General features: G+C 44.8%; 2 protein-coding genes across 2 annotated transcripts in view; one reads left to right on the forward strand and one right to left on the reverse strand.

The window, feature by feature from the left end:
* Positions 1–27,322, forward strand: part of LOC130344230 (oocyte zinc finger protein XlCOF6-like) — a 117,656-nt gene that overhangs the window by 25,386 nt on the left and 64,948 nt on the right. The window lies entirely within an intron of this gene.
* LOC130344229 (oocyte zinc finger protein XlCOF6-like) overlaps positions 7,737–27,322 on the reverse strand; it is a 133,893-nt gene continuing 114,307 nt past the window's right edge. Inside the window, exon 8 of the mRNA XM_056554399.1 lies at positions 7,737–9,644. Within this exon, the coding sequence (XP_056410374.1) occupies positions 8,538–9,644 (1,107 nt within the window). The 3' untranslated portion in view covers positions 7,737–8,537. The remainder of the gene's footprint in view (positions 9,645–27,322) is intronic.

Consider the following 27,322-nt stretch of genomic DNA (forward strand, 5'->3'; position numbering starts at 1 on the left):
CATCAACATTAAACCCCCTAATCACTACACCCCTGACTCCCCTGCTGGTCCTCCTTATCAACACTACACTCTCCCAGACCCCCAATCCTCCTTATCATTACACCACCAACCTCTTCAACACCCCTCCTGTCCTCTTCATCATCATTACAATCCCCTCCCCAACCCCCACCGCCCTCCACCCAATCGTCGCTCTCCTCACCTCATCTACTCAGGGATGCGGCTGTGTGAGGCGGGAGGGTTTGCTGCTCCTGTCGCTTCTGCCGGGGTCAGAGGCCATGACACGTGACGTCAGGGGCTTGGAACAGACGTGCGTGCCTGTGCGGGGCACGTCTGTTCCCATCAGCCCCTGGCCTGTCCGTCTCGTGCGGCCGGTTTAAAGGTAAATTACTGCTGTCAGCGGCAGGTCCGGGACCTGTTGCTGCAGCATATAGTATGAAGTACTGGCAGGGGCCCAAACTGTGAGGCCCAGGCTGTGACCTGGGCCACTAGGTGGGCCCCCTAACACGCTGGGCCCCTGTGCAGCCGAACCGGCTGAACAAGTGATATGTCCGCCCCTGGCCCTGCTTGTTGTTAGTGTACAGAGCCCTGCTTGTCCTCAGTGTACAGAGCCCTGCTTATCCTCAGTGTACAGAGCCCTGCCTGTCCTCAGTGTACAGAGCCCTGCCTGTCCTCAGTGTACAGAGCCCTGCTTGTCCTCAGTGTACAGAGCCCTGCTTGTTGTCAGTGTACAGAGCCCTGCTTGTCCTCAGTGTACAGAGCCCTGCTTATCCTCAGTGTACAGAGCCCTGCTTGTTGTCAGTGTACAGAGTCCCACTTGTCCTCAGTGTACAGAGCCCTGCTTGTCCTCAGTGTACAGAGCCCTGCTTGTTGTCAGTGTACAGAGCCCCGCATGTCCTCAGTTTACAGAGCCCTGCTTGTCCCAAGTGTACAGAGCCCTGCTTGTTGTCAGTGTATGGAGCCCTGCATATCCTCAGTGTACAGAGCCCTGCTTGTCCTCAATGTAAAGTGCCCTGCTTGTCCTCAGTGTACAGAGCCCTGCTTGTCCTCAATGTAAAGAGCCCTGCTTGTTGTCAGTGTACAGAGCCCTGCTTGTCCTCAGTGTACAGAGCCCTGCTTGTCCTCAGTGTAAAGAGCCCCGCTTGTCCTCAGTGTAGAGAGCCCTGCTTGTCCTCAGTGTACAGAGCCCTGCTTGTCCTCAGTGTACGGAGCCCTGCTTGTTGTCAGTGTACGGAGCCCTGCTTGTCCTCAGTGCACACAGCCCTGCTTGTCCTCAGTGCACATAGCCCTGCTTATCAGTGTACAGAGCCCTGCTTGTCCTCAATGCAAAGAGTCCTGCTTGTTTTCAGTGTACAGAGCCCTGCTTGTCCTCAGTGTACAGAGCCCTGCTTGTCCTCAGTGTACAGAGCCCTGCTTGTCCTCAGTGTACAGAGCCCTGCTTGTCCTCAGTGTACAGAGCCCTGCCTGTCCTCAGTGTACAGAGCCCTGCTTGTCCTCAGTGTACAGAGCCCTGCTTGTCCTCAATGTACAGAGCCCTGCTTGTCCTCACTGCACAGAGCCCCGCATGTCCTCAGTTTACAGAGCCCTGCTTGTCCCCAGTGTACAGAGCCCTGCTTGTTGTCAGTGTACGGAGCCCTGCATATCCTCAGTGTACAGAGCCCTGCTTGTCCTCAATGTAAAGTGCCCTGCTTGTCCTCAGTGTACAGAGCCCTGCTTGTCCTCAATGTAAAGAGCCCTGCTTGTTGTCAGTGTACAGAGCCCTGCTTGTCCTCAGTGTACAGAGCCCTGCTTGTCCTCAGTGTAAAGAGCCCCGCTTGTCCTCAGTGTAGAGAGCCCTGCTTGTCCTCAGTGTACAGAGCCCTGCTTGTCCTCAGTGTACGGAGCCCTGCTTGTTGTCAGTGTACGGAGCCCTGCTTGTCCTCAGTGCACACAGCCCTGCTTGTCCTCAGTGCACACAGCCCTGCTTGTCCTCAGTGCACATAGCCCTGCTTATCAGTGTACAGAGCCCTGCTTGTCCTCAATGCAAAGAGCCCTGCTTGTTGTCAGTGTACAGAGCCCTGCTTGTCCTCAGTGTACAGAGCCCTGCTTATCCTCAGTGTACAGAGCCCTGCCTGTCCTCAGTGTACAGAGCCCCGCTTGTACTCAGTGTACAGAGCCCCGCTTGTTGTCAGTGTACAGAGCCCTGCTTGTCCTCAGTGTACAGAGCCCTGCTTGTCCTCAGTGTACAGAGCCCTGCTTGTCCTCAGTGTACAGAGCCCTGCCTGTCCTCAGTGTACAGAGCCCTGCTTGTCCTCAATGTACAGAGCCCTGCTTGTCCTCACTGCACAGAGCCCCGCATGTCCTCAGTTTACAGAGCCCTGCTTGTCCCCAGTGTACAGAGCCCTGCTTGTTGTCAGTGTACGGAGCCCTGCATATCCTCAGTGTACAGAGCCCTGCTTGTCCTCAATGTAAAGTGCCCTGCTTGTCCTCAATGTAAAGTGCCCTGCTTGTCCTCAGTGTGCAGAGCCCTGCTTGTCCTCAGTGTACAGAGCCCTGCTTGTCCTCAGTGCACATAGCCCAGGTTATCCTCAGTGTACAAAGCCCTGCGTGTCCTCAATGTAAAGAGCCCTGCTTGTTGTCAGTGTACAGAGCCCTGCTTGTCATCAGTATACAGAGCCCTGCTTGTCCTCAGGTACAGAGCTTTGCTTGTCCTCAGTGTACAGAGCCCTGCTTGTCCTCAGTGTACAGAGCCCTGCCTGTCCTCAGTGTACAGAGCCCCGCTTGTCCTCAGTGTACAGAGCCCTGCTTGTTGTCAGTGTACGGATCCCTGCTTGTCCTCAGTGCACACAGCCCTGCTTGTCCTCAGTGCACATAGCCCTGCTTGTCCTCAGTGTACAGAGCCCCGCTTGTCCTCAGTGTACAGAGCCCCGCTTGTCCTCAGTGTACAGAGCCCTGCTTGTCCTCAGTGTACAGAGCCCTGCTTGTCCTCAGTGTACAGAGCCCTGCTTGTCCTCAGTAACTGTACTGTACCTAATGCTGGGGAACTATGCTGCACCTAGTGTGGGGGAACTATACTGCACCTAATGTGGGGGAACTATACTGCACCTAATGTGGGGGAACTATACTGCACCTAATGTGGGGGAACTATACTGCACCTAGTGTGGGGGAACTATACTGCACACCTAATGTGGGGGAACTATACTGCCAACCTAATGTGGGGAAACTATACTGCACCTAATGTGGGGAACTATACTGCCAACCTAATGTGGGGGAACTATACTGCACCTAATGTGGGGAAACTATACTCGCACCTAATGTGGGAAAACTATACTTTTTTTGCTCTTTATATATGTATTATCTATAAATAAGGCACTCTTTAAATATGCTTTAAAATGCATGATTTTACCTTTTATGAACAAGAAAATGACAACGCGCTGGTATAATGACGCAACACTATGGGGCTGGTATGTCATTTTTTCCAGGGCTGGTTTTCACGCCCAGTCCGGCCCTGTCTTCCTCACAACACGTTCATATATGAGGTTAGATGCACTTATCCTACTCATATCCCAGATCATACCTCACATCTCCCAGCCTTCCCCGTTTTGGCGCAGACAGAAAGTTTTTAATCCCCTTTAATCCATGTTTTCTGCATTTTTGTAAAATGTTTATCACATTCCATGTGCAGGAGAACCTTCTAGATGATGCGGTTTCTATGAACAGTGGCATTTAGGGAGTTAATAGGCTGGAATAGGAGTTATAGTGCGTCCAATTTGTGCCCCTGATAGTGGGGTCAGGTAACAGCTAGGACCGGTGTATGAGCCCCTCATACTCTCTTAATGCTACTATGGACTAAAAACACTTTGTGGTGGCATTAACCCCTTAACAACAGTTTTTGTGTTTTATTTTTTTCCTTCTTGCCTTTTAATAGCCATAACTTTTCATTTATACCTACAGACCCATATGAGGCTTGTTTTATATGAAAACAATTGTGCTTTGTAGCGACATCAGTCATTTTACCACAAAATCTACAATGAAGCCAAAAATAACCCAATGCAATTGTGCAATGCTGGAGGGGTTTATTGTCCTCTTCTGACCCCTATAAATGGATGAGGCTTCTTTTTGCGCTGTGGTCTGTAGTTTTTATATCGGTACCATTTTTGGTATGATTGGACTTGTTTATATTTTTTTCTTTTTTTATGGTATATGAAATGACCAAAAATACGCACTTCTGGATTATGATATTTTTCTTACGTTTACGCCATTGACCGTGCGGTTTCATTAATTAATCGTTTTGAAAATTTCTGTCCTGACCCAACTCAATGGTGTCCAAACACTGTGCAGATAGACATGTGGCAGCACTGCATCCATAATAGTACAGGGACTAGAAAGAATTACGGCCCCTATTAGAGGTGACAACACTAAACACAAACTCTTGGACCGCGAGGTCTTTTGGATCCTCAAACTAAACATCCGCACACCTAAAGGATTGAGGAAAAGAATGGACACCATTTTACATTATTGACAATCATTTTATTAATGAGATTTATATACATTCTTCTGAACCATATACATAACTATCAAGATGAATGATATTTATATATTTGGCTCATATGTGTGATTCTCCAAGCCATTTGGTATAGGCGTGACATATTTATATATATTTATGCTACAATCATTTTTAATATATATTTCCATATTACAGAAAAAGTTCTTTATATAATGCCCGGTCTATTCCCACAATGACAGCCATTGGTTTTTAATACTGTATATTTATGATACGTATTTTCTATATAGGTGATTGGATATGTACAGTGACCCCCCCCCCCCCCCCCCCCGCCCTTCGATGGCCTCGACATACGATCATTTCACCATACGATGGCCTCTCAGAGGCAGCATCAACATACCATGCTTTTGTATGTCGGGGCCATCGCATAAACGGCTATCCGGCAGTGCAGACTGCTTCAGCTGCCACCAGATAGACGTTTACGGTGCGCCGTGTGGTCCGCTGACGATCACTTACCTGTCCTCGGGGCTCCGGCGCGTCCTCTTCGGGATCCCCTGCATCGTCGGCGCTCTCCATCGACGTCATCAAGTCGCTGTGCACGCCGTCCCGTCATCCAATAGGAGCGGCGTGCGTAACAACGTGATGGCAATGACGAAGAGCGCAGATGCCGGGGAAGCAGAGGCCTTGCCGGAGCGTCGGGGACACCTCGGGGACGCGGCAACAGCGAAGGACAGCGACATCCCGGGCAGCGGTGACGGTCCGGAGCGGCAGGGACAGGTGAGTACAACTTCCTATACCAGTGGTCTTCAACCTGCGGACCTCCAGATGTTGCAAAACTATAACACCCAGCATGCCCGGACAGCCAGCCAACGGCTGTCCAGGCATGCTGGGTGTTGTAGTTTTGCAACATCTGGAGGTCCGCAGGTTGTTGACCACTGTCCTATACTTTACATTGCACGGATCCCTCAACATGCGATGGTTTCAACAAACAATGGTCCGTTTGGAACGGATTACCATCGTATGTTGAGGGACCACTGTATATGTTTTTTTATATTTCACATTATATGTAGTTGTGATAGATACATTGAATATGTTGCCTATAGTCAGATATCACCCCTGGTCATGTAGAGGTGGTACGATCCACCTGTATGATGGGGGGTGGAGAAGATGGGACATCTAAGAAGCGCCCCATTAAGGAGGAGCTGATGTCTCACGTCCTCTATAAATGGCTGACAGGTAATTTTACAACTTGTATGACTAAGGTCCAGATGTAGGACAGAAACCCGTCATGTGTGTCTACATTGTCTGTGCACCGAGGTGAAAGTCTGCAAATAAAAGCTCCGTTCTGCAAGAATCTGCGCTGGACATCCTTTCTTCTATAGTATGAATTAGTGTATTGTATGTATTATTTAACTTACCACTTACTTTGTCCGGTCCCTGCCTGATAAACTGGCTGCCGTTACTATGGCTGGATTGCCACCTGCCCCTGAGGCTGCACTGAGCCGCTGAGCTTGCGTCGTGACATAGTGACCGCAGCGCACGCAGCTCAGGGAACGTCATCACGGCGTATCTGTACGGCATATTCATCTGGAGGAGGGGCCTCACTCCCCTGCTCACTCGCTGTGGCAGACTGCATGAAGTCTGCAGTAAGAAGGGAACGGGGAGGGGAGACAGAAGGGAAGTGAACAGCAGCGGCAGCAGCAAAGTGAATCGGAGGAGCGGCTTTAGCCTCGGCCTCCTATCACTGCTGCTGTTTAACCCGTGCCCGCAGCCGCTCCCTTGCTTTCAATGCGGACGGTCCGGGCTGCGGTAGCGCGGTGTGCTATAACAGGGGCCCCTTTGAGGATGGAGTCCGCTCCTGTCCTGGCACAGGCCCTTTTTTAGGGGATGGGGGCCCTGGGCAAAAGCCCAGGTTTCCCCCCCCTAATGCCGGCCCTGAAGGAAAATAATGGAAATAACTTCCCGCCAGAAAGATTGAATTTTCAAGCAAGACCCCTATATATGTAAGAGTCCACCTTCCGTCCACCCTGTTGTCAAGGAGCCTGTCTAGTCATGTCCAGTTGGGTTATATGTCTGATGTTTAATGTTAAGTCTTTTTTTTTATCTTTTCCCCTTTTTTTCTTTTGTTTTAGTTTTCTTCTCTTTGGGCCATTATAGAGGTATCATGTTTGATTTATGTACGAGTTGGGAGCCTGTAATGGTCTAACTCTCTTCTTATAAATGTGTGTATAATATGAAAAAGGGGGATTAGGGGAGAAGGGAAATCAGAATCAGTCGTAGAGCAGTCTCGTAATACCGACAAAGTTATATATAAAAGAGGAAAGAACTAGAGAGGCCAAGGAGGAGTGCGGGGGCCACAAAATGGGCCCTATAGAAGGAGGGACTGAGGAGAATTCCATATCCACATGAGGAGGAATATAAAGGGGAGGATGAGAAAAAGAAGAGCGAACGAGCTCTAATAATCCAGAGGAAGGAAAAGCTTTATAATAAGTGTGTAAATCCGGAAACACAAAACCGCCGTCTAATGTCTTCAGGGTGAGCGTCTATACGGGACACGTGGTCTCTTCTGAATCATAACAAAATTACAAAATAACCATCGGATAGAAGAAAAATAACAATTCCGTACTATGATAGGGACGGACTGTAAAAATATAAAATATTATTGGTAAATATAAGATTTAAGAACCTTTTTCCTTCCAATCCACGACATATATGGGAATTTACGAGCGTGTAACTGGGTCTTCAATCCGTGTAATAATGGCGCAAAGTGTGAAGTAAAGAGATCTTGTACCAGATGTGATCAGATCTCTAGGGATTTTATACCCCGGGGAGGACAAAGAAAAGGAAAAGAATTACACCGATGTTTACTGAACCCGGGGGACGCTGACATATTGACGACTTCTCATATAGAAAAATGGATTTTATGATCTGAGACTGAAAATAGACGTCAAGACGGGAAACGCTGGTCTAGGGTTTGTGATAAATAAAAGTATCTGCAGCGTCTTATGTTCAGAAGAAATCTTCAAGGGAGACGCGCGGATCCTGTCTGATGCCTTGAATTAAAGTCTCTATAATCATAATGAGAAGGGGGCGGGGACAACACTGACGCGTTACATTCCCTATATACAACGTCAGGGACAATATTACATTTATTATAAGTCCAGTGTGCGGAGATGAATATAAGAATAATAAATCATATAAGAAAGAAAACTTTTATTAACAATTGGTAACAAGTTTGGAGATGCAGTATATCGGGGTCTCAAACTGGTGGCCCTCCAGATGTTGTATAACTTTAACTCCCAGCATGCCAGGACATGCCCGGACAGCCATTGGCTGCAGATAACCGTTGTCGGCCATGTTAAGGAATTTAACCAATTCCTTCAGGTACATTTGCTGTTCGAGGCCAAATTGGAAATGTTTTATCAATCAGGCCTGATAGATTGGAAGAAATGACACAGACTGGGATCTGTATACAGCGTCTTCTGACATTTACTACATACAGCAGAATTCTTATAGGCAAAGATGAAAGGACGGCAAACTGCCCAATGATACCTGGTTACAAACAGACGTCTTATCTCTAAGTAGGAAGGACGGGAAGTGTGAACATCTTCAGACTCAGTAGCCTTGGAGTTTTCTGTACGCTCAGCAGTTGTGGTTCTTGTTTACAAGTTTCCTGGTTATAATTCTGGTAAAGTTCACACTCAGTTCATAATGAAGGAACATAGACAAGATGGTGGACTATAGACAACATGGCTGATGATATACAAAATGGCGTATAATCATATAAAGGATTATTATAAAAGGTTATATAAAAACCTATAACAAGCTGACTCCCCTCACAGGCATGCTGGGAGTTGAAGTTTTGCAACATCTGGAGGGCCGCCAATTTGAGACCCCTGCAGCATAAGATATATATAAATGTCAGATATCCTATGTACATGGTTAATATATAGATGTGATATCTGCGTCATTTTCCACATTCAGAACCTGGAAATGGCTTCTCCCTTGTGTTTTTTGATGATAAACAAGACTTCATTTCTTGTTGATATATATTGCTCTAAATTGGCTTCTTCCCTGTGTGAATTCTTCGATGTCTGATAAGATGGGATTTATCAGCAAAACATTTTCCACATTCGGAGCATGAAAATGGCTTCTCTCCTGTGTGAGTTCTTTGATGTACAACAAGGTCTGATTTCTGAGTAAAACATTTCCCACACTCTGCACATGAAAATGGCTTCTCCTTTGTGTGACTTCTTTGATGATGTTGAAGAAGATTTGATTTGTGAGAGAAACATTTCCCACATTCTGCACATGAAAATGGCTTCTCCTCTGTGTGACTTCTTTGATGTTGAAGAAGACTTGATTTTTGAGAGAAACATTTCCCACATTCTGAACATAAAAATGGCTTCTCCCCAGTGTGAGTTCTCTGATGTTTAACAAGATATGATTTCCTAATAAAGCATTTTCCACATTCTGAACATGAAAATGGCTTCTCCCCTGTGTGAGTTTTTTTATGTTGAGCAAGATTTGTTTTCCCAGTAAAGCATTTCCCACATTCTGAGCATGAAAATGGCTTCTCTCCTGTGTGAGTTCTTTGATGTATCACAAGATCTGATTTAAAAGTATAACAGTTTCCACATTCTGAACATGAAAATGGCCTCTCCCCTGTGTGAGTTCTTTGATGTCCAATAAGACTTGGCTGACGAGTAAAACATTTTCCACATTCTGAACATGAAAATGGCTTCTCTCCTGTGTGAGTTCTTTGATGTATCACAAGATCTGATTTAAAAGTATAACAGTTTCCACATTCTGAACATGAAAATGGCTTCTCCCCTGTGTGAGTTCTTTGATGTCCAATAAGACTTGGCTGACGAGTAAAACATTTTCCACATTCTGAACATGAAAATGGCTTCTCTCCTGTGTGAGTTCTTTGATGTATCACAAGATCTGATTTAAAAGTATAACAGTTTCCACATTCTGAACATGAAAATGGCTTCTCCCCTGTGTGAGTTCTTTGATGTCCAATAAGACTTGGCTGACGAGTAAAACATTTTCCACATTCTGAACACGAAAATTGCTTCTCTCCTGTGTGAGTTCTTTGATGTTGAATAAGATTTGATTTCTGTGTACAATATTTCCCACATTCGGAGCATGAATATGGTTTATATACTGTATGAGCTCGTTGATGTCCAACACCCCTTCTGTGACCTTTATTTTGCTGAACATCCTGTGATGACTGAGAAGACAGGACCTGTATATAAGGATGAGATGACAGATCTTGGCTGTGAAGGGCTGAGGGTGTATCTGGGATAATGGAATGTTCTTCATATGTATCTTGTGTGATATCATCATCTGCTTTATAATCTGAAGATATAAGATTCTCCTCTGATCTCCTGCTACAAGAATCTGCAGAGAATAACAGATTTTATTATCAGTATTAACCCCTTTATGACCCAGGAAATTTAAGCTTTCCTTTAAGAGCCAAAACTCTTTATTTTGCCATAACATTTTTGCGGCGCCGATCCTTCACTCACTGTGCGGTACAATTATTTCTCAGGTGAATACAATCACAATACTCAGTTTGCATAGTTTTTGTTACGCTTTACTACTTTGTAACCCCTTAAAGGGGCACTCCACTGCTCCAGCGTTCAAAACATTTAGTTACTAACGCTGGGCTCAGGCTGTGGGGGTCGTGATGTCACGGTCATGCCCCTCGTAACGTCAAGCCACGCCCTATTAATGTAAGTTTACTGGAGGGGGCGGGCTGCGGGGGGAGGTGATGTGTGACATCACGAATGCTGGGAGTCAAAGAATGGTGGGAGTGGCAGTTACCAACTACAACACCCAGCATGCCCTCATACAGCCTATACCTCTGCAGCAGACCCAAAACTGCGACTACCAGCATGTTGCACCATTACTTTTACTATACTAGTATATGGTGAAACATGCTGGGAGTAGTTTTGGGTTGTGTCAGCTGCAGAGCCATAGGCTGTATCAGAGCATGCTGGGTGATGTAGTTAAAAACTTCAGCTCCCAGCATTCCTTGACACAGCCTCTGGATTTGCAGCCGACCCGAAACTACAACTCCCAGCATGTTGTACCATGACCTATACTATTATATAGTGCAACATGCTGGGAGTTGTAGTTTTGCAGCAGGCAGAGAGCCTTAGGTTTCAGATCACTGATTTATAGCATAAAAAGTAGTAAATAAAATATTTAAAAAAAATAGAAACAAATGTGAAAAATCCCCTCCACTAATAAAAGCTTGATTACACCCCCACCCCCTTTCTTTTCCCATTTTTGGAATAAAATAATGTAATTATTGCAATTATTCATCCCTTTTATTCCTTTATCACAACAAAATCCTGATGTCCCGATCAGCTGAGAGGACGGTGGGAGGGCCCTTACCTGCCTCCTCGCCGTCTGATCAGTGTTCTATTGCTCCAAGCCTGAAGCAGCAGAGCACTGATAACAATGATCAATGTTATGGCATAGCACTGATCAGTATATACAATCAGAAGATTACATGTAATAGTCCCCTATGGGGGCAAAAAAAAATAAAAAATAAATAAGAAAGTTAATAAATGTGAATAAGCCCCTCCCCTAATAAAAGTTTGAATCCCCCCATTTCCATTTTTTTTTAAATAAAATAATGTCATTTAAAAAATAATAAATCCCATGTGGTACCGATGCGTGCATAAATGTCTGAACGATTAAAAAATAAGATTATACTCCTAAATACATCCTGTAGGCCCTAGCTACTACAAGGTAAGTACATTGACTAATATTATATTATAAGATAGTACACCAAAAAAGAATAATACCAGCCCAAATTAAGAATCACCAATTATAGGCAAATCAAGCAAATCGTTATAGAAAAAAATACATACATAAAAACATATGTTTACAAGAAGATGGCACAAGAGGATAACACCATGGAAGGCATGTAGGTGGGAAGGAGGTAAGTAGTACTCAGAATCAGTAACAGAACAGATCACTCATGCTGGAGTATACAGTATCAGCACAAAGTGAACAATATAGTAAGCCAGTACCAAGTAGTATGATGAACCTTACCCAAATATATGCCGAACCCCTACATATGTTTCGCTTCCATGGTGTTATCCTCTTGTGCCATCTTCTTGTAAACATTTGTTTTTATGTACGTATTTTTTTCAATAAAGATTTGCTTGATTTGCCTATAATTGGTGATTGTTATTTTGGGCTAGTATTATTCTTTTTTGGTGTACTAACAAACTGCACGGTCGATGGCGTACACGTAAAAAAATACCAAAAGTCCAAAATTGTGCATTTTTGGTCACTTCATATACCATAAAAATATATATGAATTGCGATAAAAAAAGTCCCATCAAAACAAAAATGGTACCGATAAAAACTACAGACCAAAAATGACCCTCATACCGCCGCGTATACGGAAATAAGAGTTCTGGAGCTCAGAAGAGGACAATTTTAACCCTTTAACGACCACAGACGTAAATGTACGTCCTGGTGCGGTGGTACTTCCCGCACCAGGACGTATATTTACGTCATGAGTATGACCGCGAGCATCGGAGCCGTGCTCGCGTCATACACGGCTGGTCCCGGCTACTGACAGCAGCCAGGAACCCGCCGGTAATGGCCGACATCCGTGATCGCATGATCTGTATTGATCACGGCATCTGCAGCGGTGCGCATGTTAAACTGTATGATTGGATCGCCCGCAGCGCTGCCGCGGGGATCCGATCATCCATAATGGCGGACGGAGGTTCCCTCACCTGCCTCCGTCTCCTGGCGTCTCCTGCTCTGGTCTGACATCGAGCAGACCAGAGCAGTAGATAGCCGATAATACTGATCAGTGCTGTGTCCTATATATAGCACTGAACAGTATTAGCAAAGACTGCAATAAATAGTCCCATGTGGGGACTATTAAAGTGTAAAAATAAAGTTGAAAAATTAAAAAATTAAAAGTTTTTAAAAAAATGTGAAAAAAATCCCCTCCCCCAATAAAAATAAATATTGTCCCTTTTTCCCATTTTACCCCCAAAGAGTGTAAAATTTAATTTTTTATAAACATATTTGGTATCGCCGCATGCGTAAATGTCCGAACTATAAAAATATAATGTTAATTATCCCATACGGTGAACGGCGTAAATGTAAAAAATAAAAAAATGTCAAAAAATGCAGCTTTTTTTGTCGCATATTATTAAAAATAAATAAATAAAAAGTGATCTAAAAGTTTTATATATGTACAGATGACAGCGCAAACAAATTAACCCTCATACCGCCCCATATAGGGAAAAATTTAAAAGTTATAGGTGGTCGAAATAGGGCGATTTTTTTATTACTGATTCTGTACAAAAAGTTTAAAATTTCTTTTAAGCGGTACAAAAATATAATGTATCATGGGTATCATTTTAACCCCTTAAGGACTCAGCGTTTTTCAGTTTTTGCATTTTCGTTTTTTCCTCCTTACCCTTTAAAAATCATAACCCTTTCAATTTTCCACCTATAATTCCATATTATGGCTTATTTTTTGCGCCACAAATTCTACTTTGCAGTGATATTAGTCATTTTACCCAAAAAACCACGGTGAAAAGGAAAAAAAAAATCATTGTGTGACAAAATTGAAGAAAAAACGCCATTTTGTAACTTTTGGGGGCTTCCGTTTCTACGCAGTGCATATTTCGGTAAAAATGACACCTTCTCTTTATTCTGTAGGTCCATACGATTATAATGATCCCCTACTTATATAGGTTTGATTTTGTACGGAAAATTTATACGTTTAAAAATGTCATCTTCTGACCCCTATAACTTTTTTATTTTTCCACGTATGGGGTGGTATGAGGACTCATTTATTGCACCATGATCTGAAGTTTTTATCGGTATGATTTTTGGTTTGATTGGACTTTTTGATCACTTTTTATTCATTTTTTAATGGTATAAAAAGTGACCAAAAATATGCTTTTTTTGTACTTTGGATTTTTTTTACGTGTACGCCATTGACCGTGCGGTTTAATGAACTATATCTTTTTATAGTTCGGACATTTACGCACGCGGCGATACCACATATGTTTATTTTTATTAACACTGTTTAATTTTTTTTAATGGGAAAAGGGGGGTGATTCAAACTTTTATTAGGGAAGGGGTTAAATGACCTTTATTAACACTTTTTTTTGTACTTTTTTTTTTTGCAGTGTTATAGGTCCCATAGGGACCTATAACACTGCACACACTGATCATTGTTATCCCATAGGGACCTATAACACTACACACACTGATCTCCTATGCTGATCACTGGCGTGTATTAACACGCCTGTGATCAGTGTTATGGGCGCTTGACTGCTCCTGCCTGGATCTCAGGCAAGGAGCAGTAATTTGCCGATCGGACACCGAGGAGGCAGGTAATGGCCCTCCCGGTGTCCTGTAAGCTGTTTGGGACGCCGCGATTTCACAGCGGCGGTCCCGAACAGCCCGATTGAGCAGCCGGGATACTTTCACTTTCGCTTCAGACGTGGCGGTCAGCTTTGATCGCCGCGTCTGAAGGGTTAATACAGGGCATCACTGCAATCGGTGATGTCCTGTATTAGCCGCGGGTCCCGGCCGTTGATGGCCACCGGGACCGCCGCAATATGACACAGGGTCACCACATGACCCCCCAGCATATCGCGGGAGCCGGCGGAGGACATAAATATACATCCTGCGTCGTTAAGGAGTTAATCATATTGACCCACAGAATAAAGAACATGTAATTTTTACCGTAAATAGTGTGAATAGTAGTATAGTGTGAAAACAAAACCCTCCAAAATGTGCAAAATTGTGGTTGTCATTTAAATTTCCTCCCTAAGAAAGTTTTTTGGGGTTCGCCGTACATTTTATGGTAAAATGAGAGGTTTCATTACAAACTACAATTGGTGACGCAAAAAACAAGCCCTTATATGGGTCTGTAGATGGAAATATAAAGGAGTTACGGATTTTAGAAGGCGAGGAGGAAAAAACGAAAACGCAAAAATAAAATTGGCCTCGTCCTTAAGGTTAAAATGGGCTTGGTCCATAAGGGGTTAAACATATTAATGTTGGTGCATTAATTTTTTTAATTAGTAAAATAAAACCTAGAAAGTTGCAAATTGGTGATTTTATTTATTTACACACAAACAATTTTTTTTGTTTTGCCGCAGATTATATTATAAAATAATTGACAGTGACCCAAAAAACAACAAGCCTCATATGGGTCTGTAGGTGCAAAAGTGAACGCATTATGATTTTTAGAAGGGGAGAAGGAAAAAACGAAAGTGCAAAAACTTCCTGTGGAGCATATAGCAGCTGATAAGTACTGGAAGGATTAGGATTTTATAATAGAAGTAATTTACAAATCTGTATCATTTTATGGCACCAGATGATTTTTTTTCAATGTTTTTCCACCGGAGTACCCCTTTAAGGTGAAAATGGGCTTAACCCCCTCTAGGACTCAGCATTTTTCCGTTTTTGCACTTTCGTTTTCTCCTCACCTTTTAAAAATCATAACCCTTTCAATTTTGCACCTACAGACCCATATGAGACTTGTTTTTTTGCGCCACCAATTGTACTTTGTAATTACATCAATCATTTTACCCAAAAATCTATAGTGAAACCAAGAAACAAAATATTTGTGGGACAAAATAATAATAATAAAAAATAAAAAAGCCATTTTGTAACTTTTGGGGGCTTCCGTTTCTATGTAGTACATTTTTCGGTAAATATGACACCTTCTCTTTATTCTGTAGGTCCATACGATTAACATGATACCCTACTTTTTTTATTTTTATTATTATTTATAATTTGCAGCTTACAAAATAAGGGAGGAACCCACCGGAGCACCTGAAGGCTGAACTAATTTATGTAAAAAAAGAAAATGGCAGCAGCACACTTGGTCAACAAAATGGAGGCTCTTAGCGCACTTTTTGATCAAAACGTGTCCCCCATCCACCACGCGGAGGTGGCCTCTTATCGGATGGGTCCCTAAACACTCACCTACCTCAGGCTGGGTGACATGTTGGATCCACTAACGATCCAAACCACCTCCTGTGAAAATAGGGGAGGGGATGCACGGCTACAGAGGGAGCCACTCCCCCCAAATTTGCACAGCAAAGAAAAAAAAACTGAAAATGTAGCCAGCACCTAAACCCAATACACGGGGTTTAGGTGCTGGCTACATTTTCAGTTTTTTTTTCTTTGCTGTGAACTAATTTATGCAGGAAAAGTCATCAACTGCCGAGCCGAGAAGTTCGTGACAAATCGAATTTACTGTAAGTTTGCTCATCTCTAATATTCAACATTATACATTAAAGGGGTTATCCAGGAAAAAACTTTTTTTATATATCAACTGGCTCCAGAAAGTTAAACTGATTTGAAAATTACTTCTATTAAAAAATCCTTTCAGTACTTATGAGCTTCTGAAGTTAAGGTTGTTCTTTTCTGTCTAAGTAATCTCTGATGACACGTGTCTCGGGAACCGCCCAGTTTAGAAGAGGTTTGCTATGGGGATTTGCTTCTAAACTGGGCGGTTCCCGAGACACGTGTTTTATATATATATATATATATATATATATATATATATATATATATATATATATATATATATATATAAATAAAAGGTTTTTCCTGGATAACCTCTTTAACTATGTCGGGCAGCTCCAAGCTCCATAATAAATGTATCTGATCTGCTTTTTCTGAATCCCATCTATTGCAGTTGCTCGTCCTTCTTATACCCATCTTTCCCATAAAACATGGAGTATAATAGAGTCTATATACAATATTAAATTGTGTTAATCTATGATATAAGTTTGGGGATACCTTATTAATATTATTTCGTACATTATCCCAATTTATTATTTTACTTGAACCAATCTCCTCTCGCCATTGCTGGGAACTCCTATGGACCAGTTTATTTTTAGGCAAGTTTATCAGGACTTTATACCCATATGATTTACCCTTTTCCCTAATTTTCCCATCCATAAAGTTCCTTATAATCTCAGGATAATTGAGTGAATATAACCTCCTTTGTCAATAAATTCAAGAAACACTTTTTTCAAACCAGCGTATTCCAGCCATCCGCCCTCTTTTATATTAAATTCTTCTTTCAATTCCGTTCATTTCTTGAAATGACTTCTCTCCCAAATATCTTTTATTCTAACGCCCCTTATACTTCTCAATAAACTTAACTTTCCCACCTCTTCCAATTCGGGTATATTTAAATAGTCCAGTAGTAGTGCCTCGTCCATTATCCCTTTTATTTCCATCTCATTCCTAATTACGTTTGGACCAGACTCTTACCCATCAACAACCTCTTCCATCCACCTTCTTCTACCTTCCCTGACTCTAACAGCTGAAAGATATCTGGGAACTCGCACCGGACAATACAAAACCACAGAAATCTCTCCAATTGGTCAAAACATAAACTTGTCCTGCCAAAAAATACTTGTATAAACTTGTAAAGTTTATGTTTTGCCCATTTGGAGAGAATCTGCTTTCTGTGGTTTTGTATTGTCCGGTGCGAGTTCCCAGATATCTTTCAGCTGTTAGAGTCAGGGAAGATAGAAGAAGGTGAATGGAAGAGGTTGTTGATGGGTAAGAGTCTGGTCCAAACGTAATTAGGAATGAGATGGAAATAAAAGGGATAATGGACGAGGCACTACTACTGGACAATTTAAATATACCCGAATTGGAAGAGGTGGGAAAGTTAAGTTTATTGAGAAGTACAAGGGGCGTTAGAATGATTCCTACTTATATAGATTTGATTTTGTCTTCTGGTAAAAATTATAACTACATGGACGAAAATGAATATGTTTAAAATGGTCATCTTCTGATAAAACTATAAAACTTTTTTTTATTTTTCTGCGTACAGGGCAGTATGAGGGCTCATTTTTTGCGCCGTGATATGACGTTTTTATCTGTACTATTTTTGTTATGATCTGACTTTTTGATCACTTTTTAAACATTTTTTTATGGTATAAAAAGTGACAAAAAATACACTATTTTGGACGTGTACGCCATTGACGATATATTTTTATAGTTCGGACATTTACGCACGCGTCAATACCAGTCAGGCTGTCCCCGATCAGACTGACTGAGCTGCCGGGAAGCATATTTAAAAAATTTTGATGCGGCAATCGACTTTAATCGCCGCGTCTAAAGGGTTAAAACCGAGCATCACCGTGATCAGTGATGTCCGGTATTAGCCACCGGTCCCAGTCATTGCTAGGTGCATGACCCCGTGTTACAGCACGGAAGTGGGCGCACCCAGCGTCCTTAAGAGGTTAAGGTGATAGTGGTCTGTGTACAGTGGTTTTATTCTGTATCAGTACGGTAGAATTATCCTGTCACTATATGGTGGTAATGGTAGTGGTCATGGTGCGGTGAGGGAGGCATGGGAGGTGAGGGGGAGACATGGTGCGGTGCAATTATTCATCTCTTGTATAGTGGTGATAGTGGTCTGTGTAAAGGGGTTTTATTCAGTATCAGTACGGTAGAATTATCCAGTCTGGATTGGTTTGACTCTTTCAGATGATTTGGAACCGGGAGGTATGGGGGGGTGAGGGAGGCACAGGAGGTGAGGGAGACACGGGGGTGAGGGAGGCATGGGAGGGTGGGTGAATAGAAGAATATACAGCAAGAGACAGGACAGAGAGATTAAAGAATTCTACACAATTATTACAGCAGAAGAATCTGTGACTCTTCTCTATATTAAGTTGTTACTACTCACCTAGGCAGTTATCTGTAGGAATGTCCTCCTTATACTGCTCATCACTGCTCGCATCTGTCTCTTCTTCTTCTTCCTTTATGTCTGTAGCATTAATATTCTTCAGATTTTTCCCTGTAGGAATGTCCTCCTTATACTGCTCATCACCACTCACATCTGTCTCTTCTTCTTCCTTTATGTCTGTAGCATTAAAATTCTTCAGATCTTTTCCTGTATGAATGTCCTCCTTATACTGCTCAACACCGCTCACATCTGTCTCTTCTTCCTTTATGTCTGTAGCATTAATATAGATCAGATCTTTCCATGTAGGAATGTCCTTATACTGCTCATCACCACTCACATCTGTCTCTGGAGCATTAATAAAGTTCAGATCTTCTCCCTGATTCATAAGATGTAGAAGAAATATTGTAAAGCTCATCAGACAGTAGGAGAAGTCACGTGGGATGTTATAGATGAGCAGGAGATGAGAAGTCATGGAGGGTGAGGGGACTGACCACAAGAGCTTCACAGCCCTTCTACAGATCATAGGGAATATCTCCATGTACCTGATCATCCTGTGGAAGAAGAGGACGGGGACACCTCTCTGGTGCTGTTCTCTTACTGGATCTGACTGTAGGGAACACATACAGAGACTGAATTCATTCTTTACATACAAATAATGAGAGGACGTGTGTATATAGTCATGTCTATTACCTGGTGATGTGAGGGGCTGCTGATCCTCCATCATGACCTGATCCTTGTACTGATCCTTGTGTCCTTCTACATACTCCCACTCCTCCATGGAGAAATAGACCGCCACGTCCTGACACCTTATAGGAACCTGACACATAATGATACAGTCATCACCCCGACCCCTCCAGTGGTGTTACTGTATAATGTCCCAGCATTCCCAGCAGTGTCACCTCTCCAGTCATCACCAGACCCCTCCATTACTGTATAATGTCCCAGCAGTGTCACCTCTCCAGTCATCACCAGACCCCTCCATTACTGTATAATGTCCCAGCAGTGTCACCTCTCCAGTCATCACCAGACCCCTCCATTACTGTATAATGTCCCAGCAGTGTCACCTCTCCAGTCATCACCAGACCCCTCCATTACTGTATAATGTCCCAGCAGTGTCACCTCTCCAGTCATCACCAGACCCCTCCATTACTGTATAATGTCCCAGCAGTGTCACCTCTCCAGTCATCACCAGACCCCTCCATTACTGTATAATGTCCCAGCAGTGTCACCTCTCCAGTCATCACCAGACCCCTCCATTACTGTATAATGTCCCAGCAGGGTCACCTCTCCAGTCCTCACCAGACCCCTCCATTACTGTATAATATCCCAGCAGTGTCACCTCTCCAGTCATCACCAGACCCCTCCATTACTGTATAATGTCCCAGCATTCCCAGCAGTGTCACCTCTCCAGTCATCACCAGACCCCTCCATTACTGTATAATGTCCCAGCAGGGTCACCTCTCCAGTCATCACCAGACCCCTCCATTACTGTATAATGTCCTAGCATTCCCAGCAGTGTCACCTCTCCAGTCATCACCAGTCCCCTCCATTACTGTATAATGTCCCAGCAGTGTCACCTCTCCAGTCATCACCAGACCCCACCATTACTGTATAATGTCCCAGCAGTGTCACCTCTCCAGTCATCACCAGACCCCTCCATTACTGTATATTGTCCCAGCAGTGTCACCTCTCCAGTCATCACCAGACCCCTCCATTACTGTATAATGTCCCAGCAGTGTCACCTCTCCAGTCATCACCAGACCCCTCCATTACTGTATAATGTCCCAGCAGTGTCACCTCTCCAGTCATCACCAGACTCCTCCATTACTTTATAATGTCCCAGCAGTGTCACCTCTCCAGTCATCACCAGACCCCTCCATTACTGTATAATGTCCCAGCAGTGTCACCTCTCCAGTCATCACCAGATCCCTCCATTAATGTATAATGTCCCAGCAGTGTCACCTCTCCAGTCATCACCAGACCCCTCCATTACTGTATAATGTCCCAGCATTCCCAGCAGGATCACCTCTCCAGTCATCACCAGACCCCTCCATTACAGTATAATGTCCCAGCAGTGTCACCTCTCCAGTCATCACCAGACCCCTCCATTACTGTATAATGTCCCAGCAGTGTCACCTCTCCAGTCATCACCAGACCCCTCCATTACTGTATAATGTCCCAGCAGTGTCACCTCTCCAGTCATCACCAGACCCCTCCATTACTGTATAATGTCCCAGCAGGGTCACCTCTCCAGTCATCACCAGACCCCTCCATTACTGTATAATGTCCTAGCATTCCCAGCAGTGTCACCTCTCCAGTCATCACCAGTCCCCTCCATTACTGTATAATGTCCCAGCAGTGTCACCTCTCCAGTCATCTCCAGACCCCTCCATTACTGTATATTGTCCCAGCAGTGTCACCTCTCCAGTCATCACCAGACCCCTCCATTACTGTATAATGTCCCAGCAGTGTCACCTCTCCAGTCATCACCAGACTCCTCCATTACTTTATAATGTCCCAGCAGTGTCACCTCTCCAGTCATCACCAGACCCCTCCATTACTGTATAATGTCCCAGCAGTGTCACCTCTCCAGTCATCACCAGATCCCTCCATTAATGTATAATGTCCCAGCAGTGTCACATCTCCAGTCATCACCAGACCCCTCCATTACTGTATAATGTCCCAGCAGGGTCACCTCTCCAGTCATCTCCAGATCCCTCCATTACTGTATAATGTCCCAGCATTCCCAGCAGTGTCACCTCTCCAGTCATCACCAGACCCCTCCATTACTGTATATTGTCCCAGCAGTGTCACCTCTCCAGTCATCACCAGACTCCTCCATTACTTTATAATGTCCCAGCAGTGTCACCTCTCCAGTCATCACCAGACCCCTCCATTACTGTATAATGTCCCAGCAGGGTCACCTCTCCAGTCATCACCAGACTCCTCCATTATTATATAATGTCCCAGCAGTGTCACCTCTCCAGTCATCACCAGACCCCTCCATTACTGTATAATGTCCCAGCAGGGTCACCTCTGCAGTCATCACCAGACCCCTCCATTACTGTATAATGTCCCAGCAGTGTCACCTCTCCAGTCATCACCAGACCCCTCCATTACTGTATAATATCCCAGCAGTGTCACCTCTCCAGTCATCACCGGACCCCTCCATTACTGTATAATGTCCCAGCAGTGTCACCTCTCCAGTCATCACCAGACCCCTCCATTACTGTATAATATCCCAGCAGTGTCACCTCTCCAGTCATCACCAGACCCCTCCATTGCTGTATAATGTCCCAGCAGTGTCAGCTCTCCAGTCATCACCAGACCCCTCCATTACTGTATAATATCCCAGCAGTGTCACCTCTCCAGTCATCACCAGACCCATTCATTACTGTATAATGTCCCAGCAGGGTCACCTCTCCAGTCATCACCAGACCCCTCCATTACTGTATAATGTCCCAGCAGTGTCACCTCTCCAGTCATCACCAGACCCCTCCATTACTGTATAATGTCCCAGCAGTGTCACCTCTCCAGTCATCACCAGACCCCTCCATTACTGTATAATGTCCCAGCAGTGTCACCTCTCCAGTCATCACCAGACCCCTCCATTACTGTATAATGTCCCAGCAGGGTCACCTCTCCAGTCATCTCCAGATCCCTCCATTACTGTATAATGTCCCAGCATTCCCACCTCTCCAGTCATCACCAGACCCCTCCATTACTGTATATTGTCCCAGCAGTGTCACCTCTCCAGTCATCACCAGACTCCTCCATTACTTTATAATGTCCCAGCAGTGTCACCTCTCTAATCATCACCAGACCCCTCCATTACTGTATAATGTCCCAGCAGTGTCACCTCTCCAGTCATCACCAGACCCCTCCATTACTGTATAATGTCCCAGCAGTGTCACCTCTCCAGTCACCACCAGACCCCTCCATTACTGTATAATGTCCCAGCAGTGTCACCTCTCCAGTCATCACCAGACCCCTCCATTACTGTATAATGTCCCAGCAGTGTCACCTCTCCAGTCATCACCAGACCCCTCCATTACTGTATAATGTCCCAGCAGTGTCACCTCTCCAGTCATCACCAGACCCCTCCATTACTGTATAATGTCCCAGCAGTGTCACCTCTCCAGTCATCACCAGACCCCTCCATTACTGTATAATGTCCCAGCAGTGTCACCTCTCCAGTCATCACCAGACCCCTCCATTACTGTATATTGTCCCAGCAGTGTCACCTCTCCAGTCATCACCAGACCCCTCCATTACTGTATAATGTCCCAGCAGTGTCACCTCTCCAGTCATCACCAGACTCCTCCATTACTGTATAATGTCCCAGCAGTGTCACCTCTCCAGTCATAACCAGACCCCTCCATTACTTTATAATGTCCCAGCAGTGTCACCTCTCCAGTCATCACCAGACCCCTCCATTACTGTATAATGTCCCAGCAGTGTCACCTCTCCAGTCATCACCAGACCCCTCCATTACTGTATAATGTCCCAGCAGTGTCACCTCTCCAGTCATCACCAGACCCCTCCATTACTGTATAATGTCCCAGCAGTGTCACCTCTCCAGTCATAACCAGACCCCTCCATTACTGTATAATGTCCCAGCAGTGTCACCTCTCCAGTCATCACCAGACCCCTCCATTACTGTATAATGTCCCAGCATTCCCACCTCTCCAGTCATCACCAGACCCCTCCATTACTGTATATTGTCCCAGCAGTGTCACCTCTCCAGTCATCACCAGACTCCTCCATTACTTTATAATGTCCCAGCAGTGTCACCTCTCTAATCATCACCAGACCCCTCCATTACTGTATAATGTCCCAGCAGTGTCACCTCTCCAGTCATCACCAGACCCCTCCATTACTGTATAATGTCCCAGCAGTGTCACCTCTCCAGTCATCACCAGACCCCTCCATTACTGTATATTGTCCCAGCAGTGTCACCTCTCCAGTCATCACCAGACTCCTCCATTACTGTATAATGTCCCAGCAGTGTCACCTCTCCAGTCATCACCAGACCCCTCCATTACTGTATAATGTCCCAGCAGGGTCACCTCTCCAGTCATAACCAGACCCCTCCATTACTTTATAATGTCCCAGCAGTGTCACCTCTCCAATCATCACCAGACCCCTCCATTACTGTATAATGTCCCAGCAGGGTCACCTCTCCAGTCATCACCAGACCCCTCCATTACAGTATAATGTCCCAGCAGGGTCACCTCTCCAGTCATCACCAGACCCCTCCATTACTGTATAATGTCCCAGCAGTGTCACCTCTCCAGTCATCACCAGACCCCTCCATTACTGTATAATGTCCCAGCAGTGTCACCTCTCCAGTCATCACCAGACCCCTCCATTACTGTATAATGTCCTAGCAGTGTCACCTCTCCAGTCATCACCAGACCCCTCCATTACTGTATAATGTCCCAGCAGTGTCACCTCTCCAGTCATCACCAGACCCCTCCATTACTGCATAATGTCCCAGCAGTGTCACCTCTCCAGTCATCACCAGACCCCTCCATTACTGTATAATGTCCCAGCAGGGTCACCTCTCCAGTCAGCAGCTCCACCATCTTGTTGATCAGTTCTAGGATCTTCTGTTCATCCATTTCCTCATGTATCAGGCAGTGAGGTGGGGGCCCCAGGATCGGGCTCAGGGTTCTTCCCCATCCTTCACACACAGGGGCCCGACAGCGCCCACTAGAGGACTTCTTCACTACTGTGTAATCCTGTGTATGGAGAGACACATTAATATCACTACATACATTCCCAGAATCCCTCATCTCTCCAGTAATATCCATCTGTTATTACATAGATAAGAATGAGGTCATGTGACATCACTCCCAGAATCCCTCACCTCTCCAGTCATATCCATCTATTATTCAATAGATAAGAATGAAGTCATGTGACATCACTCCCAGAATCCCTCACCTCTCCAGTCATATCCATCTGTTATTACATAGATAAGTATGAGGTCATGTGACATCACTCCCAGAATCCCTCACCTCTCCAGTCATATCCATCTGTTATTACATAGATAAGAATGAGGTCATGTGACATCACTCCCAGAATCCCTCACCTCTCCAGTCATATACATCTGTTATTGCATAGATAAGAATGAGGTCATGTGACATCACTCCCAGAATCCCTCACCTCTCCAGTCATATCCATCTGTTATTACATAGATAAGAATGAGGTCATGTGACATCACTCCCAGAATCCCTCACCTCTCCAGTCATATCCATCTGTTATTACATAGATAAGAATGAGGTCATGTGACATCACTCCCAGAATCCCTCACCTCTCCAGTCATATCCATCTGTTATTACATAGATAAGAATGAGGTCATGTGACATCACTCCCAGAATCCCTCCCCTCTCCAGTCATATCCATCTGTTATTACATAGATAAGAATGAGGTCATGTGACATCACTCCCAGAATCCCTCACCTCTCCAGTAAGCCGGAAGAGTATCTGTAGGGTGAGGTTTATGATCCTGTCGGCCATCTTGTTCCTGTCTCTCTCCATGGTTGATGGGTCATCCAGGAGAATTCTCTTATATAGAAGATATCAGCAGAGGATCCTGGATTGGAGAAACCTGAAGGGAAGAAGAGGAGACGATGATAAACCGCACCAGATTCTATGGAGAAATAAAATCCATTTCCTGGAGATAATCTGGGGAAACATCTGAGGAGACAATTATAGTCACAATCATGGAGGCTGTAAACCTGGTCAGGGATCCATCATAGTCTGGGGCGGAGTCATGGGGGATGGGTAGAATATGGAGACAGGAATCCAACACGGTTTAGTTCTTACTAACGTGTGTATGGGGGGGGGTATAGGTTTTCGGCTTTTTAACTATATTTTTTTCCTGGGAGCTTTCGTTTTCTATTTCCTGCATTGTACACAGGATCCGGCCCGTTGCCTTCTCCGAGCTCCAGGAACAGGACCTCACTTTCTCTGTTGGACGGTGATCACATGGGTGATGAGAAGGGATTAATGGACATTTTCGATTAAAATCAATATTGGTAATCGCTGTCGACGATTTCCTTTACCGATAAATCACGCACTGATTAGTTGGTAGGGCGCAGCATACCACGGTGACATCATCATTACGGATGACCATTGGGGCCGTACGGCTGGGCTTATGATCTAGAAGAAATGCCAAGTCAGGGTTAATGACTATTTCCCGGTTTCGGAAGGCGTCTCCACTTCCCCCCTCAATGTCCTCTATCTCACCAGGATACAGAGCACGATCATAATCCTGGAGTTACGGGAGACGGTCGGGCGATGACTTTCATCAGGACTTGATCATTGGATATAACGGTCATATTGGGTAAACGGCGCTGACATCTGTCCTGTATTATAACAGCGTTTACCACATTGTCCTCAGTTACTGACGCGGTCACATGACACATTTCTGCGCTTTTCGTACTTGGATTCACATAAAGCGTTGGTGGGATCATAGGTGAATGGATCCGCGTCACACTGGGAATTATTATCCTGGAATGTAACGGAATTGTCCAGAAATGGGGCAGAAAGCCAATCTGGTCTCCAGGGTTGGTACGACACTATGTCGGGAGTTTGAATCCTGACGTGGATGTTGTCCCTCCAGGTACCCACGTTATAGACCCTTCTCATCTGGAACACATTGTTTTTGGTAACGAAGGGAGGTGGGGAGATCCACCAGGACCACAGTGGCGGCCATCTTAGATTGATATCTGGAGGCCGCTCAGGATCGTAACCTCCAAAAGAAGTGTCCGATACCGGAGGAAGAAGACTGATCAGGTGACAGGATGGGCGGGGAGGTGACCTGCAGCCCTTCACCATCCAGACATCCCCTGGGGGGCAGTATAGGCAGGAGATCAGGTAAATGAGTGCTGGTCGACACAGAGCTTTGATTGTGAGATCTAAAGGGTTAATGATGATGACCAACACTAGTGGTGAGTGCCGGCTGCTTATAGCTCCTGAGCTCACTTCAAAGTCCTATAGAGGGTGCAGAGTGTTATTATATACTGTGTCCTTAAGGGGTTAATAATAAAAATCCCCAATAATCCTGATCTGATGGAGACCGCACACACCTACCTGTATCTGTAGAGGAGCCGTGTACTTACAGGACCTGCGATGATGTCAACATCATGTGATCAGTCACATGGAGGAGGAGGAGGAGTCACATGATCAGGGGCTGCTGCTCTGGGCTCATCTGCTCGGTGTATGCAGGACTCTGCTGTCACATGACCATCATCACAGGTCCTTCAATCACAATCTTTTCTATACTGCACTGTTGAGCTCCGCCCACTGCTGTCACATGATCCCCCCCACAGGTCCTTCAGCCATAGTCACATCTATACTGCAAAACTTTACCCCCAAATGTACTGGTCACATGATTGTGACATCATCACAGGTCCTACACCTCCAGCATGTAGCAGATACACAGCAGGTCCTGGTGGGGCAGTCACTGCTGTTGTGTTGTGTGTGGAGATCTCTCAGAGCAGCAGCCCCTGATCATGTGACTCCTCCTCCTCCATGTGACTGATCACATGACGGTGACATAATCGCAGGTCCTGTAAGCACACGGCTCCTCTACAGATACAGGTATGTGTGTGCGGTCACCATCAGATCAGGATTATTGGGGATGATTATTATTAACCCTTAAGGACATGGTGTATATTTACATTCTCCGCCCCATATGGGACTTTGAGGTGAGCTCAGGAGCTATAAGCAGCCAGGACTCACCACTAATGACGCTCATTGCCATTAACCCTTTAGATTCCATGATCAAAGTCGATTGCAGGATGTAAAATGAGTAAAATGCAGTTGTTGGGGGGCGGAGTCTAGATCAGCTGAGATGACGGCCGGAGGGCCCCTTACCGTGCTCTGTGCTCAGATCGGTGCTCTAAGTATACAGACACCTCCACAGCCTGTATAAGCCGAGCACCGATAACACTGATCACTATGGCAGAGCGTTATTCAGGGTTTGTAATAGAAGCCCCTCCCCTAATAAGTTTATATCCCATTTCTGTAATAAAATAATGTAGGTGGGCGTGGCTTAGACATGGCGCTGTACGGTTGTTTTTCTAGGGAGCGCCGTGC

The sequence above is a fragment of the Hyla sarda genome, unplaced genomic scaffold (genome assembly GCF_029499605.1).
Source record: "Hyla sarda isolate aHylSar1 unplaced genomic scaffold, aHylSar1.hap1 scaffold_707, whole genome shotgun sequence".
NCBI classification, from domain to species: domain Eukaryota; kingdom Metazoa; phylum Chordata; class Amphibia; order Anura; family Hylidae; genus Hyla; species Hyla sarda.